The sequence below is a fragment of the Colossoma macropomum genome, unplaced genomic scaffold (assembly GCF_904425465.1).
Source record: "Colossoma macropomum unplaced genomic scaffold, Colossoma_macropomum, whole genome shotgun sequence".
Lineage (NCBI taxonomy): Eukaryota > Metazoa > Chordata > Actinopteri > Characiformes > Serrasalmidae > Colossoma > Colossoma macropomum.
Genome location: NW_023494799.1, coordinates 18,050,446 through 18,064,284, shown reverse-complemented (window position 1 = coordinate 18,064,284; position 13,839 = coordinate 18,050,446). Strand labels below are relative to the sequence as shown.

The 13,839-nt window shown below is 42.1% G+C and overlaps 1 protein-coding gene across 7 annotated transcripts in view; it reads left to right on the top strand.

Moving 5' to 3' along the window:
- herc1 (HECT and RLD domain containing E3 ubiquitin protein ligase family member 1) overlaps positions 1-13,839 on the top strand; it is a 56,587-nt gene that overhangs the window by 26,567 nt on the left and 16,181 nt on the right. For 6 of the 7 annotated variants that reach the window (XM_036586694.1, XM_036586696.1, XM_036586695.1 and 3 more), the window contains 12 exons: positions 1,583-1,752; positions 1,939-2,094; positions 3,301-3,407; positions 3,494-3,604; positions 4,003-4,173; positions 4,519-4,758; positions 6,180-6,263; positions 8,870-9,399; positions 11,157-11,893; positions 12,244-12,460; positions 12,597-12,757; positions 13,522-13,638. In XM_036586694.1, coding sequence (XP_036442587.1) covers positions 1,583-1,752; positions 1,939-2,094; positions 3,301-3,407; positions 3,494-3,604; positions 4,003-4,173; positions 4,519-4,758; positions 6,180-6,263; positions 8,870-9,399; positions 11,157-11,893; positions 12,244-12,460; positions 12,597-12,757; positions 13,522-13,638 — 2,801 coding nt within the window. The remainder of the gene's footprint in view (positions 1-1,582; positions 1,753-1,938; positions 2,095-3,300; positions 3,408-3,493; positions 3,605-4,002; positions 4,174-4,518; positions 4,759-6,179; positions 6,264-8,869; positions 9,400-11,156; positions 11,894-12,243; positions 12,461-12,596; positions 12,758-13,521; positions 13,639-13,839) is intronic. The other variant, XM_036586698.1, reaches the window with a different exon arrangement.

The window sequence follows — 13,839 nt, the reverse complement described above, 5'->3', positions numbered from 1 at the left end:
GGGCTTTCAGAAACCCAGTTCTCTCGTCAACTTTGATCTCAGCTAGCTGATCTTCTGTGATCACTTTCATGACCTCCACATCTGTCAACCGAGTGTCTGTTGTAGTAAACAGGCAATTTTTTATTCCAAAATATAACAAGTATTAACTTTATTTTTAAAGAGCCCTCATTTTGTATTATTTCAAGCCCTACCTTATTCTAGTTTGTATAGAGTTGGAAAGTTATTGTTAACAACTACGTGGCCTGGAGGGAAAATACATTTTAGCGAACACATATCACCATTGTCATGAAAGGAAGTGAAACTGAAAAGTATATTTAATAATTCAATTTCTGGTTGTATTCTCATCATTTCAGTCAGGGGATATGAGAGTTCCTGTTCTATACTTATTCAGAAGCTTTTCATGTTCTGCACAGTCAAGGATTTCTTCTTCCACTTCAGCTTTCTCAATAACATCCTGTCTTTCCTCAACTGTCTCCTCTTCCATTATCAATTTCTCAATCTCCATAATCACCTTGACTATTTTCTCTACCTCCACTGGTTCTTCTTCCTTCTTATCCACTTTCATCACCTCAACTTCTATTTTTGGTTCTGTCAATCTGACCTCCACATTTTTTTATCTAAGTTTTGCTCTCATTCTTAGCTGATTCTTTTTCTGTCCCCACCTTCTCTTCCTCAGAGCCAGTGTTCCTCACCTCATAGTCTATTTTTGATATATTTGTTATTAAGCAGTATATTGACAAGCAGCTAATACTTCTAATGCTACATTGTAAGTCACTCTGTATCACATGCTATGAAAATGTGCGTCCACATGTAAGCTAAAAGTTTTATCCTGCTGACCTGCTCCTTTAGAGGCCCTTCTAAAGATATGGTAACGGTCGAAGGGACAAAACCCAGTAGTAGTGTTACTATCAATGGTAACTTCATTCACATACCAGAGTGATGGTCAGTGACTTCAGTGATATTATCATGATTTGAGCCATAATATGTACTAATTATTTCTCCTAAGGAAAACTATTTTTTTATGTAATGAAATTTACACTTAAGCTAAAGAAAGTTGTGAAGTACTTATCCATAGCAATTTATAATTGTAGGTGAATGTAATGTTAGAAGACTTGCTCAGTGGCCCTTATTAGTATATTATACTGATTTGTTCTTGAGCATGTGCCGGACGAGCATATTATCCACTGTACTCTCTGGCCATTAATAATGATAGCTCTGTTGATGGAAGCTTTGGTCTAACTAGCAGTTCATTTTGTTAGTCTATTAGTCTAGCAATGGGCATCATACATGTTAAAATATTATTAATTAAATAATAAAACACTGATACTTGGGCCCTCTTGTATAATACTATTTAGATCCAAAATTAGCTGTCTGTTGTGATATATCCTGGTGTTTGTGCAAGATTTCAGTACAAAATTACAATGGAAAAAAAAACTGGAAAAAATCACATAATGCTGTATTTTTTTTTCTCATCTGTTAGACAAAAACAAAGCTGTTAAGTCATCAGTAAATTTCATGATGAACATAACAGTGACCGTATGCACACACAAACATTAATTCTTACTCTGCTGTTCCCAATCAGAACATATGCAGACAGGTTGAGTCCCAAGGTGGTTCAGGCCCTGTTGGATCTGCTGTGTAGTCAGCTGAAGACTCTGCTCTCCCAAGCTGCGGGCAGTGTGCTGAGTGTAAGCCCAGACCATGAGGAGAAAATAGATGATTCTGCAGATGCCCAGAAAAAAGACTTCAGAGGTAATTTTACACATGTTGTTTACACAATTTACACAGTTTTACATGTTATTTTACACTGCACACACAAAATAGTGAGTGCTCTAACAACTTGAATTCACCATGAATCTAGATTTTTTTTTTTTTCAACATTCTGTTATTAGTTGTACATGCATGACAGTTTGGATGTCTTGTATTGTTTTGTCATAGCATTACTGCGTAAGCAGCACACAGCAGAGTTACATCTGGGCGACTTTCTGGTGTTCCTAAGGAGGGTTGTGTCTTCCAAAGCTATCCAGTCCAAGATGGCTTCTCCAAAATGGACTGAAGTCTTGCTCAACATTGCAGCTCAGAAATGCTGCTCAGGTAACAGCGCACAAGCTTTGCTGCATATGTCTGTACATATGTACCAGGGCGTAATTTGTGCCAGAACATGATCCAACACCTCCAGCTATTGTACTTTTTTGGTTACATCTTGTTAACTTGAAATAAATTTGCAGGTTTTAGGTTTTATAAAAAAAACATGTAAAAACATAGTATTTCACAACTCACTGTATCCCGATAACAGATTGTCTATTTACATGTGCAGAATAATCTAGTAACTGCAGAAAGTCAGATTTTGACAATAATAATTCTGACTTTCTTCAAAAAAGTAAAAAAAAAAAAGTTATTCTCTTAAGAAAGAGTCATATAGACTATCAGTACCATGTTACACTTTGTATAATACCTTTAAGAATATTTTCCTTCTCAAGACAGTATTATGAATGTGGCCCCTATCTCTAAGTCTCAGTCAGATTTATTCAGAATTCTGATTGTGCTGGTTACATGACTATTTGAATAATTGGATAACTGCCAAAATCAGAAAGTGATCGTATTATTGGTGTGCATGTAAATACAGCCATTGTTGCAAATTTGTCGAAAAATGGAGCTATGAGATTTTCAGTTAATCCTTTAAGCCATTTATGTCATTACATACCACAGCGTGCAGAAACGTACATGAAGTCCAGTTAACTCAAAATAAACATTGTGTGGGGAGATACTTATCTGTTTTTGTTTGTATGTTTTGCTACATTTTCTTTTGTGACATAAAAACAACAGCAATACTATGTTTATCTTATATGATTGTTCAGTTCGCTCATACATCAAAAGATCTCAGTAACGCTGAGCAAAACAGCTGGCTTATGACAAAATTATAAAGTACTCATGCTTTTTGTTGCAAGAAAGCTGTTGGATTCCTCTTAAGAGTCTGCCTAATCAGTGTGCTTTGTAATTGTAAGAATCGTAAGATTCATAATTATTGGGAAACCTGTGCACCTGTCTAATGCTAACACGAACTGCTGGATCTGTTACTACTCAGTGTTTTGGAGCCTTATAATTTACAAATTAAGCTAAGGTTTGTTCTTGTTAGTCACAGCTTCCGTGTTCTTCAGTGATAAATACGTCGTTTTTTATTTTTTTTTTTGTTTGTTTTTTGTTTTTTTTAAAGATCTTTGTCTTTATCAAAAATGAAGCAAAATAAAAATGTGCCTGTGTTATAAGGAGGGAGATTTGTAAAATACTCCTGTATTTCAGGTGTTCCATTGGTAGGTAATTTGAGGACACGGTTACTGGCCTTGCATGTCCTGGAGGCTGTGCTTCCTGCCTGTGAGAGTAGTGTTGAGGATCATCAAATGACCCAGGTTTTGGTCTGCACATACAAACATAAAAATTGTGATATGCAGTTTTATCATCTTATCATTAAGTGCTTACTCTTCTTTTTTGTTAGGTGGTAGAAAGGTTGTTTTCTCTGCTGTCTGACTGCATGTGGGAGGCCCCGGTAGCTCAGGCCAAACACACCATCCACCTCAAAGAGAGAGAGCAGGAGCTCAAACTCCATGTAAGCAACATAATCTGATGTGTTATGAGTAGTTACAGTTGTATGCAAAAGTTGAAATACCCCAGGTCAACTTACATGCTTTGTTTATTTTGTTTAAGTGACAAAGTTGGTACACCCTATACAAATTTTAGGGCACAATTTCTATTTATTGCTGAGTCTAAAATATAACATGCACCATAACTTTTGCACAGGCCACATTTATTTCATATTAAATTCATGATATAAGCATCAAATATGCATTAGAACTTGCAGAAGTATGTTCTCTGTAAAGGATGTGTATTTGTTTCTACTTGCACCCAACTTTTGCATATGACAATAATACCATTCTGTAGTCTTATTAAAGCCAATTGCTTTAGTAACAGAAGTCATAATTAACTCTGGATATGTGTATTCTTCAGGGTGAGGCGGAAGAGGAAGAGGAGAACCTACCCATCCAGGAAGTGACCTTTGACCCAGAGAAGGCTCAGTGCTGTGTGGTGGAGAGCGGGCAGGGTCTGACGCACGGCAGTGGGGGCAAAGGGTACGGCCTGGCAGCCACAGGTATCTCCTCAGGCTGCTACCAGTGGAAGGTACTACACACACTTACTACACAAATCCTCACACTTTAAAGCATTATGGCAACTCTCATTCCTTGGGGATTATTGCTATAGTTGGCCCCCAACATAATACCCACTACTAGTATCAGGTTGATACCAACAGTTAGAGGAAAAAATGGAAAAAAAAAAAAGATTCACTTCTATAACATTCTAGACTGAAATCACAGAATTACTTTTTTTAAGAAAAACATTTTGCACATATTTTCACAGTATTGTGATATTTTGTTGTTTTTTTTTTCTTATGCTAACTAATTTTATGGCTTCCTTTTTTAACTGGAATGGTAAGTTTTTTTGTTTTTTTTTTTCGTCCTCTGTCAGTTCTACGTAGTGAAGGAAAATCGTGGTAATGAAGGCACATGTGTGGGTGTGTCCCGCTGGCCCGTGCACGATTTCAACCACCGCACTACAGCCGACATGTGGCTATACCGCGCCTACAGTGGCAACCTCTACCACAATGGAGAACAGACACTTGCACTGTCCAGCTACACACAGGGGGACTATATCACCTGCGTGTTGGACATGGAGGCCCGCACTGTGTCTTTTGGCAAAAATGGAGAGGTAAGGTGAACATAAAATTGTACTTATGTGAACTTGGAAATACATTTCTACTCACACTTTTTTATGCACATACTTGTAAGTTCTTGTAAATCTTTTTGGCTTTTGAAACACCAGACAGACACAGACTCATAGACACACGCACACTTAACTGAGCAGAATTGTTTATATGATCAATTGTCTTCACATACATGTGACACTAAAATTTCATAGCTTATTTTATAGATTTTTTTTATATTGTGTATTTATACATGACAGCAAGGCTCGTCAGGGGAGGGGAAAAAAAATAGAAAAGCAAAACAGATCTCCAGGTCACAACTTGACCCATAGTGGAAGTAGCATTTGGTTGACTTCTTAAGATCTTGCTTTCTTTTGTGACTTGGAAAGCAGTGAATCTTTAATTGCTAGAAAACAAATGGGAGCGTTTTTGGCAAAATAAAATGAAAATAACACAGAGTACCTACAACAGCGATTTCAAGTATTCAAAACATACCAAAGTGAGATTTCTCAAACTGTTATGTAGCCTTTGAGTTCATGCAAATCTAACAAGCATTGTTTCCAGGAACCAGCACACAACACTGTAGTTAATTTTTCTGTGAACTGAATACCTTACCTTAATTTGTCTGTCTGTCTGCAACTATATTTCTAAGATATAGACAAACATCTTTAGAAACAACAGAAGTGGCCTCTAGGCAGGGTTCAACATTAAAGGGGAATTCCATGTAATTCAGTAGTTAAGATGTAAACAAAATTATTTGGAGTGGTTTGATGTGAAATGGCTCATTGTACAAAAACATGAATCAGATTTCTTTGCAGTGGTGGTAATAGGAACCAGGTCATGATGTGTACTCCGCAAATACAGCCATTATATTTACTATTAAAAAGTACCAGTGAACTACCCATGTCTTCTGAGATTTTATATTTAATGTTGCTAGGGGTAAAATAGTGGAATATCAGAAAAATGTAAAGAAATAAAAACATTTTTTGGGGACTGTTTCGCCTTGTGCCGCCCTGCATGTATCTCTCCACCATTGCTTAACAAACGTGTTTCAGGCCTAGATCTTATTTTAAGACTGTCATAAAGCAACGTTTCAGTCATGGTGCTTGTTACTCATCCACATCAGATGTGTTTTTGGAGAGTTTGTAGGTCTTACATCAGTCTTTTTTTTGCCATTTATAGAAAGCAGTTACTACAGTGTTTATAAAAATTCACCTTTATAATCTCATGTGTATGAATACAAAAGAATGTTTGCCTGTCAGGAGAAAACATTTGGAAATGTGTGTCGCATGTTTTATGACACAACTTTTTTTTTCAAGGAGTAAGAGTAAATACGTAAATTTTTTAAAAATATATTTAATACTTAATATAACATGTTATCCTGTAAAGTAAGATTCTGGTTGAACAGTGATGGTTTGTGTTGCAGGAGCCCAAGTTGGCCTTTGAAGATGTGGATGCTACAGAGCTCTACCCCTGCGTCATGTTCTACAGCAGCAATCCAGGAGAAAAGGTGAGATTTACAGGTGCCTGTTTGGAGTTAAAGTTAAATCTTCAGTTTTGCGCTTAGCCAAATGTAGTATGTTTGCATCATGCAAACTAGGGTTGGGCAGTATAACAGTAAACAAAAGTGTTCATAAATGAAGATCATCATCATCATCATCATTAACCACTTAGTCCAGGGTCGCGTTAGCAGTTGGGAGAGCAGAGAACCCCAGACGACCCTGTCCCCTGCAACTTCCTCCAGCTCATTCCCGGGGACCCCAAGCTGCTCTCAGGCCAACTTAAAGATATAATCCCACCAGCGGGTCCTAGGACGACCCCGGGATCTTGTCCCAGTAGGCCGTGCCTGGTACACCCCCACCGGGAGGCGTCCAGGGGGCATCCGGATCAGATGCCCGAACCACCTCAGTTGGCTCCTCTCAATGCAGAGGAGTAGCGGCTCTACTCTGAGCTCCTCCCGAATGACTGAGCTTCTCACCCTGTCAAGTAGAGTGCAGCCCGCCGCCCTGCAAGGAAAACTCTTTTCCGCCGCTTGTATTCGCAATCTCATTCTTTCAGTCATTACCCACAGCTCATGACCATAAGTGAGGGTTGGGATGTAGACCGACCGGTAAACAGAGAGCTTTGTCTTATGGCTCAGCTCCCTCTTCACCACTGGAGTCCGGTACAGTGACCGCATTACTGCTGCTGCCTGTCCCAGCCTGCTGCTAATCTCACGATCCCTCTTCCCATCACTCGTGAACAAGACCCCGAGATACTTAAACTCCTCCACTTGGGGCAAGTCCTTTGCCCTAACCTGAAGTGGGCATGCCATCCTTTTCCGGGCTAGGACCATGGACTCAGACTTGGAGGTGCTGATCCACATACCAACCGCTTCACGCTCAGCTGCAAACCGCTCCAGTGAGTGCTGGAGGCATCTATTCAATCCAGCCAAAAGAACATCATCATCTGCAAATAGCAGAGACACCACCCTCCGGCCTCCACACATAATGCCCTCCTGACCTCGGCTACGCATTGACACCCTGTCCGTGAACATCATGAACAGGAGTAAAGACAGGGCACAACCCTGGTGGAGTCCAACGCTAACACTGAAAGAGCTTGACTTAATGCCGAGTATACGAACACAACTCTCACTCCGGGAACCTCCCACAAGATATCTCGGGGAACACGGTCGTAAGCCTTCTCTAAGTCCACAAAACACATGTAGACTGGGTTGGCAAACTCCCATGCCCCCTCAACAATCTGTGAAAGGGTGAAAAGCTGGTCCATTGCTCCATGGCCGAGACAGATTCCGCATAGTTCCTCTTCAATCTGAGGTTCAACTGTTGGTCGAAGTCTCCATTCCAATACCTTGGCGTAGACTTTCCCAGGGAGGCTGAGGAGTGTGAAACCCCGGTAGTTGGCACACACCCTCCGGTCCCCTTTCTTAAAAATAGGGACAACCACCCAGTCCAAGGGTACTGTTCCCAAGGTCCATATAATATTGCAGAGGTGTGTCAGCCACGACATCCAGAGCCTTAAGCATTTCCGGACAAATCTCATCCACCCCCGGTGCCTTGCCACTGAGGAGCTTGCCAACTACCTCAGTGACCTCCACCAGGGAAATGGAGCTTGACACGCCAGAAGCCTCTGGCCCTGACTCCCGTGAGGGAGGCATGTCTCTCGGATTAAGTACCTCAAAGAACTCGGATTGAGTTCCTCAAAGTGCTCCTTCCACCGAGCGACAATATCCTCGTTTGAAGCCAGAGTTTCTCCACCCCTGCTGAATACAGCTTGGGGAAGCCACCCCGACCGCTCCTGAGGCGCCGGACAGTTGTCCAGAACCTCCTTGAAGCCGACTGAAAGTCTTTTTCCATGGCCTCACCAAACTCCTCCCACGCCCTGGATTTTGCTTCCGCCACTGTTGCCGCTGCCACCTTTTTTGCCTGTCGGAACCTATCTGCTGAGTCGGGAGTCCTCCGGGCCATCCAGTCCCTAAATGAAGATGGTATTTCAAAATTTTGACACATCAAATTTCTATTCTGCATCTGACCGGCCAAATAAACACATTCCGTCTATTTATATTTTAGAAGGGCTCTCTGATTGGTATTGTGGGAGCGCAGTGACAGATGGAGCTAATAGAAAGAGAGGAATTGCTCAATGGGGAAAAAATGGGTGTCATTTTAGCATCAGTTAGCTGGAACCAAGTTAACTACACATTTGGCCTGCTGCACACCACAGCCATCGTTTGCTTATCCAAACACCACAGAACAAGTTTGATTTTGGCTTTCTATTATTCCAACACCAGTGACTTGACTTTTGCTCTCTCAGGTGTTCATTTTTGTCATTCAGACTTGTTTCAGCAGAACACCAGTTAGTAAGAATCAAACTGTACTGTGGAGTGTGGCGCTGTTTCAGTCTGGAGCCTGCCTGCTAAGCTTTTTGATTATTTTTTATTTCAGAACAAGATAAGAAAAAAGCATCATAAATGCCTTTGCGTCACTCCCAAATATTATCACACAATGCGTAGCACGTGAGAATTGCTGTTCTTAAGGACTCAATATTTCACAGTTCACTAGTTCACAGTGCAGCATGGTGCAGTTTCCAAACCTTATCTCTTACTAATCTCCTTTTCAGGTCAAAATTTGTGACATGCAGATGAGAGGCACTCCCCGTGACCTTTTGCCCGGTGACCCTATTTGCAGCCCTGTGGCCACCGTTCTGGCTGAAGCCACCTCACAGCTGGTGCGGATCCTGCACCGCTCTGACCACTGGACACAGACCATTAACCGCTGTATGCTGCAGCGGCTTCAACAGATCAGGGGCTGTCTGCGGGACGGTGGGCCGCCGCCAGGGGGTTACAGGCTACGCAAGAGCCGATCTGCCCAGAGCCGCGAAGAGCAAGATGAGAGAGAAGAGGAGAGGGAGGAGGAGAGAGGGAGGAGCAATCGTCATGCCTCGGTGGAGCTATCGGAGGCGCATCTGCGAACTCTGTGCAGTCAGGTTTGGCCCGTGCTGGCTGTGATCGGAGGTACGGATGGTGGACTAAGGGTCGGAGGTCGCTGCGTGCACAAACAGACTGGGAGACACGCCACCCTGCTGGGGGTGGTGAAGGAGGGCAGCACGTCGGCCAAAGTGCAGTGGGACGAAGCAGAGATTACCATCAGGTAAATCAAACATAACACACAGTGTTGTGGGTTAGATACTGTAAAATCAGTGTTTCCCAATCTTGGTCCTGCTCTTCTTAGTTTTGTATTTTCCACAAGCATGCTAGGTTCAACTCTGGAAAAGCATATTAATTAGCTAATGAGTTGAATCAGTTTATGTTGTAAGGTTACAGCTAGGGACGCACTAAAACCACTTTTACTTTTTCAATACCAATGCCTGAACTTCAAGTATATGCTGGTACAAAGTACCAGTACCAATTTCAACTCTGCCTTACATAACTACTTAATAGGGGCCTGTAAATCCTGATATTTTTACCATTAAAATTTTTTTCTTACAAGCAGTGTTCTGTGTCACAAATAAAACTAAGCTATTAAGCTTCAATTAGTAGCATGTAGTCATTGTATAACTTCACATTTAAATGGTTTCAGAGCTGCAAAAAAATCCATGGACAAAAAACAATGCCATCTAGCTGTCTAAGCCCTTTTTTCCATTAAGAGATTGCAAGTTTAATCCCCGGTAATGCCATAGCCATACATAGCTAGGAGTCCAGGAGAGCGCAAGTCTCGCTCTCTCTGGGAAGATGGCTCTCCCTCTCCCCCCATTGCTCAGAACGATGCTAGCCAAAGTGGACGTCTGTTAGTAACTGTTAAGATGTCTGATATAACAAAATTGGCAGTTAGCATTCTCCTCCAAGTGGGTTGAAAGCTTGAAAGCATCCTCTGATAATGGGAGACATAGCTAGTAGCTGGAGTTAGCCATGACATAATTAAATTGATGTTACAGATTTTGCAAGGAGCGCTTTTACTACTGCTTTTCTCAAGTGTGAAATAATCCCACATTGCCAGCATCTTGCTCTTTTCACTTACGCTCCAGCTACTTGGATGCACATCAGAAATTGGTTTGTGGTATCTGTATTCTATATTGCCAATAATAATACTATATTCATATGCTGATATTGGACCAATACCGATACGGTATCAGTGCACATTAGATGCAGCTTTTTTTTCTATTACTGTTTAACTCAACTATTTTTTTTCTTTTTTTGATGAATCAATTTATCTATCCAGAAGTTTCACATACATGCTTTCATTTGAAATATGCATCTTTAACATTTTACTGTATGTATGTACCTTTTACATTATGCTGCATTGAACCACACCTGTTACCTTCTGTTTCTTCCCTTTGTCTTCACCATCATTCAAAGTTCTGTATTTGTGAACAAGCATTTTCTTTTTTTTATGGTGCACAAAAACAATAGAAGCCCTGTTGCCCGCACTGTGGGCGTGTTACAGTTTATTGGAACGATTGAGCATGTTATTAAAAATCCATGCCGACGTTTTCCATAGTCAGTGTTGTCATAGTCACCCCTAGTGTGTTGCAGGCAGGACACACACAAAAATGTGCAGGATTGGGAAGCATTATCAAAAATGCCTTTTTTGGGCAAGATGTTCTTGTTTATGTACCTATGATCTTTCTCTCTTGTCAGGCTGTTGTTTTCCATTATCCCTGTTTAACAGTTCCCAGACTTTGATTGTCGCGTAGTTTCTTCCCCTCCTTTCTTCCTCTCATCCCCTTTCTCTCTCACCTCCCTTTTATTCTGGCTTTCTCCAGCCCTGTTCCAGCCCCCCCCCATTTTGGTTAGCTCCATGCCTTTTGCATGCCCTCTTCCCTTTTCCCTCACTCTCTCTCTCTCGATCTTTCTCTCCTTTCTCCTTTTCCTCTCTCTGTCCCATCTCTCCACCTCTCCTCACTGAAGCTTCCCCGCTTTCTGGTCACCTAGTGACACGCCACTATACAACTTGGAGCCATGCGAGCCGTTGGCCTTTGATGTGGCGCGCTTCCGAGGCCTGACAGCCACCCTGTTGCTGGACCTCACAGCTCTGGCCTCACTGCAGGATGACGGTGCCAAGCCCTCCTCTTCGTCGTCCTCTTCCTCCCGTCGCCACGAGCGAAGGCACCGCCATGAGTCCCATGATCCAGAGCGGGAGGGCGAGGGGCGGTCAGAGGGCCGAGAGGGGACAGGTGACCTACGTGTCTCCCACAGCCTGGACGAGGTGCGTGCCCACGCTGCATGCAGCACCCGCACAGAGCCGCAGGAGCTCACAACTCCACGGGGAAGCGCGCAGGAGGCAGCAGCACTAGCTGAGGTGCATGCAGTGCAGCTCTCCTACCTATACCTAGGTGCCATGAAGACTTTGAGTGTGCTCCTGAGCTGCAGCAAGTATGCAGAGCTCCTGCTCATTCCTAAAGTGATACCTGACAGCGGGCACAATGCTGACTGCGGCAGTCCAGGCGTCAGCGTCTCACAGGAGGAGGCAGAGATGCGCTCAGCACTGCAGTTTCTCATGAGGCACATGGTGAAACGGGCAGTGATGAGGTCGCCCATCAAGCGGGCGCTGGGGCTAGCTGACCTGGAACGGGCGCAAGGTATGATCTACAAACTGGTGGTCAATAGTCTCCTGGAGGAGCAGGGGGGAGGCAGAGCCAAACCATGTGAGTCTGTCTTACACATGCACGAGTCTGTCATACAAATGTGTACATTTTCTGTGAATGAATACACTCTTATGATTAAAATGAGTAAAACAATAGCAAATTTGGAAAAAGAAAGTTTTCTTTGGGTACCGTTTTGCCTTATGACAGCTTATATGTATCTCTGTGCCATGAATGGGTTTTAATATTTTTCAGGCCAAAATCTTATCACAAAGCTATTGTAAAACAGTGTCTAAGACATCAGACAATGTAATTGTAACTTTTTAGTGAAGTAACTTTTTGTTGTTTAGCTTTCAGAGGCATTTATTGCTTTAGACACCTGGCTTCTAATATTTTGTGTGTGTTTGTGGTAGTGGATACAGAGTGTGAAGAGCTGGAGGGGGAGCACCAGTTCCAGACTCCAGTTACCACTTCCCCTTCAGCTTCCAGCAGCACCTCCTTCATGAGCTCCTCTTTAGAGGACACCACCACGGCAACAACCCCAGTTACCACAGCAACCACACCGGTCACAGATGCCGAGACTGCACCAGCCTCTGAGTCACCAGGAGTTATGCCTCTCAGTCTGCTCAGGTGTGGCACGCACACACTCCCACACACACACATTTGTTTATACATGATCCTCTGTCCTGGTCCCCCTGTATGGGGGTTTGGAGCTGACACATAGGCTGTACATTAATTAGAAGTGTCTGTGTATTTGGATGAACAGGCAAATGTTCTCCAGCTACCCCACAACCACTCTACTGCCAGCACGCCGAGCTCAGACCCCTCCAGTCTCATCTTTACCCACATCTCCATCAGACGAACATGGCCGCAGACAGAGCCTCACCTCCCCTGAGTCTCAGCCTGCCAGAACCACCAACAGGACAGGTACACACACACACACACAAACTGTATTTTTATACAGGACATAAGGTCATACAGGCCTCCTTTATGTAGTTTATGGTAACTTTATAATTACATCTTTTTAATACAAGTTCATGTAAAAAGTTTATTTTAAGTAGTTTTGAACCATTTGCATTGATCCGTTCGTTTTGACATAGCGTAAACAGCAGCTGGCATCTTCAAATTCTGAAAAGAAAAAAAAAACAATGCAGTCAAAGTTAATGCATGAATGTGAGAGATTATTAATGCTTCTTTTATACTGCCTTTGATGCATTTTCCTAGTTTAACCATTTCATGCATCTGTAGGTGTGCAGACATAATGTAAATGAAAAGCAGAATCTTTACATGAATTTCATAATTAGTGTTTGATATCTTAGTATTTAATGTGTAAATGTACTTTAGCAGATGCAGACTCCACAAGTTTGTGCAAAAGCCTTTGATGACTAGATCAAATGCCTCTGAGAGTCTTGTTTCGCTGGAAGAGATAACACTTTTATTCCTTTCACAAAGGCCTTAATATGGACAAAGTCACAAATTTGCCAAAATTTGCTTAGCAACCTAGATCTAGTGCAGAATCTTGAATATTTCTTCTTCATTTTACTTGTCATAACTTTTCTTTTTTTCCAAAATTTTTCCAAGTATACCCCACTTTATGTAAGATTGTATATAGGGTTAGGCATAGTAGGTTGTTATGTATAAGACATTACAGATATACAGTAACCAAAAAGAGTATGTTGTCTTGCGTGCAGCCCTGTCAGACCCTAGCAGTCGCCTCTCCACATCTCCTCCTCCACCTGCCATCGCTGTGCCTCTACTTGAGATGGGATTCTCACTCAGACAAATTATGAAAGCTCTTGAGGCTACAGGTATTCACACACACACTTACACCCACACAAAGAGCACTGTTAATTAGCAGTACGATTTTAAGAAGATATTATACTGAAACATCACTCAACATTCAACACAGAAATTATGATTTTCTTAACTGTATGTTAAAGATCTCACAGTTCCCTTTTAATTTCTGTCAACAGAGATCTCAAATTTTCTCAAATATTACAACCCCAATT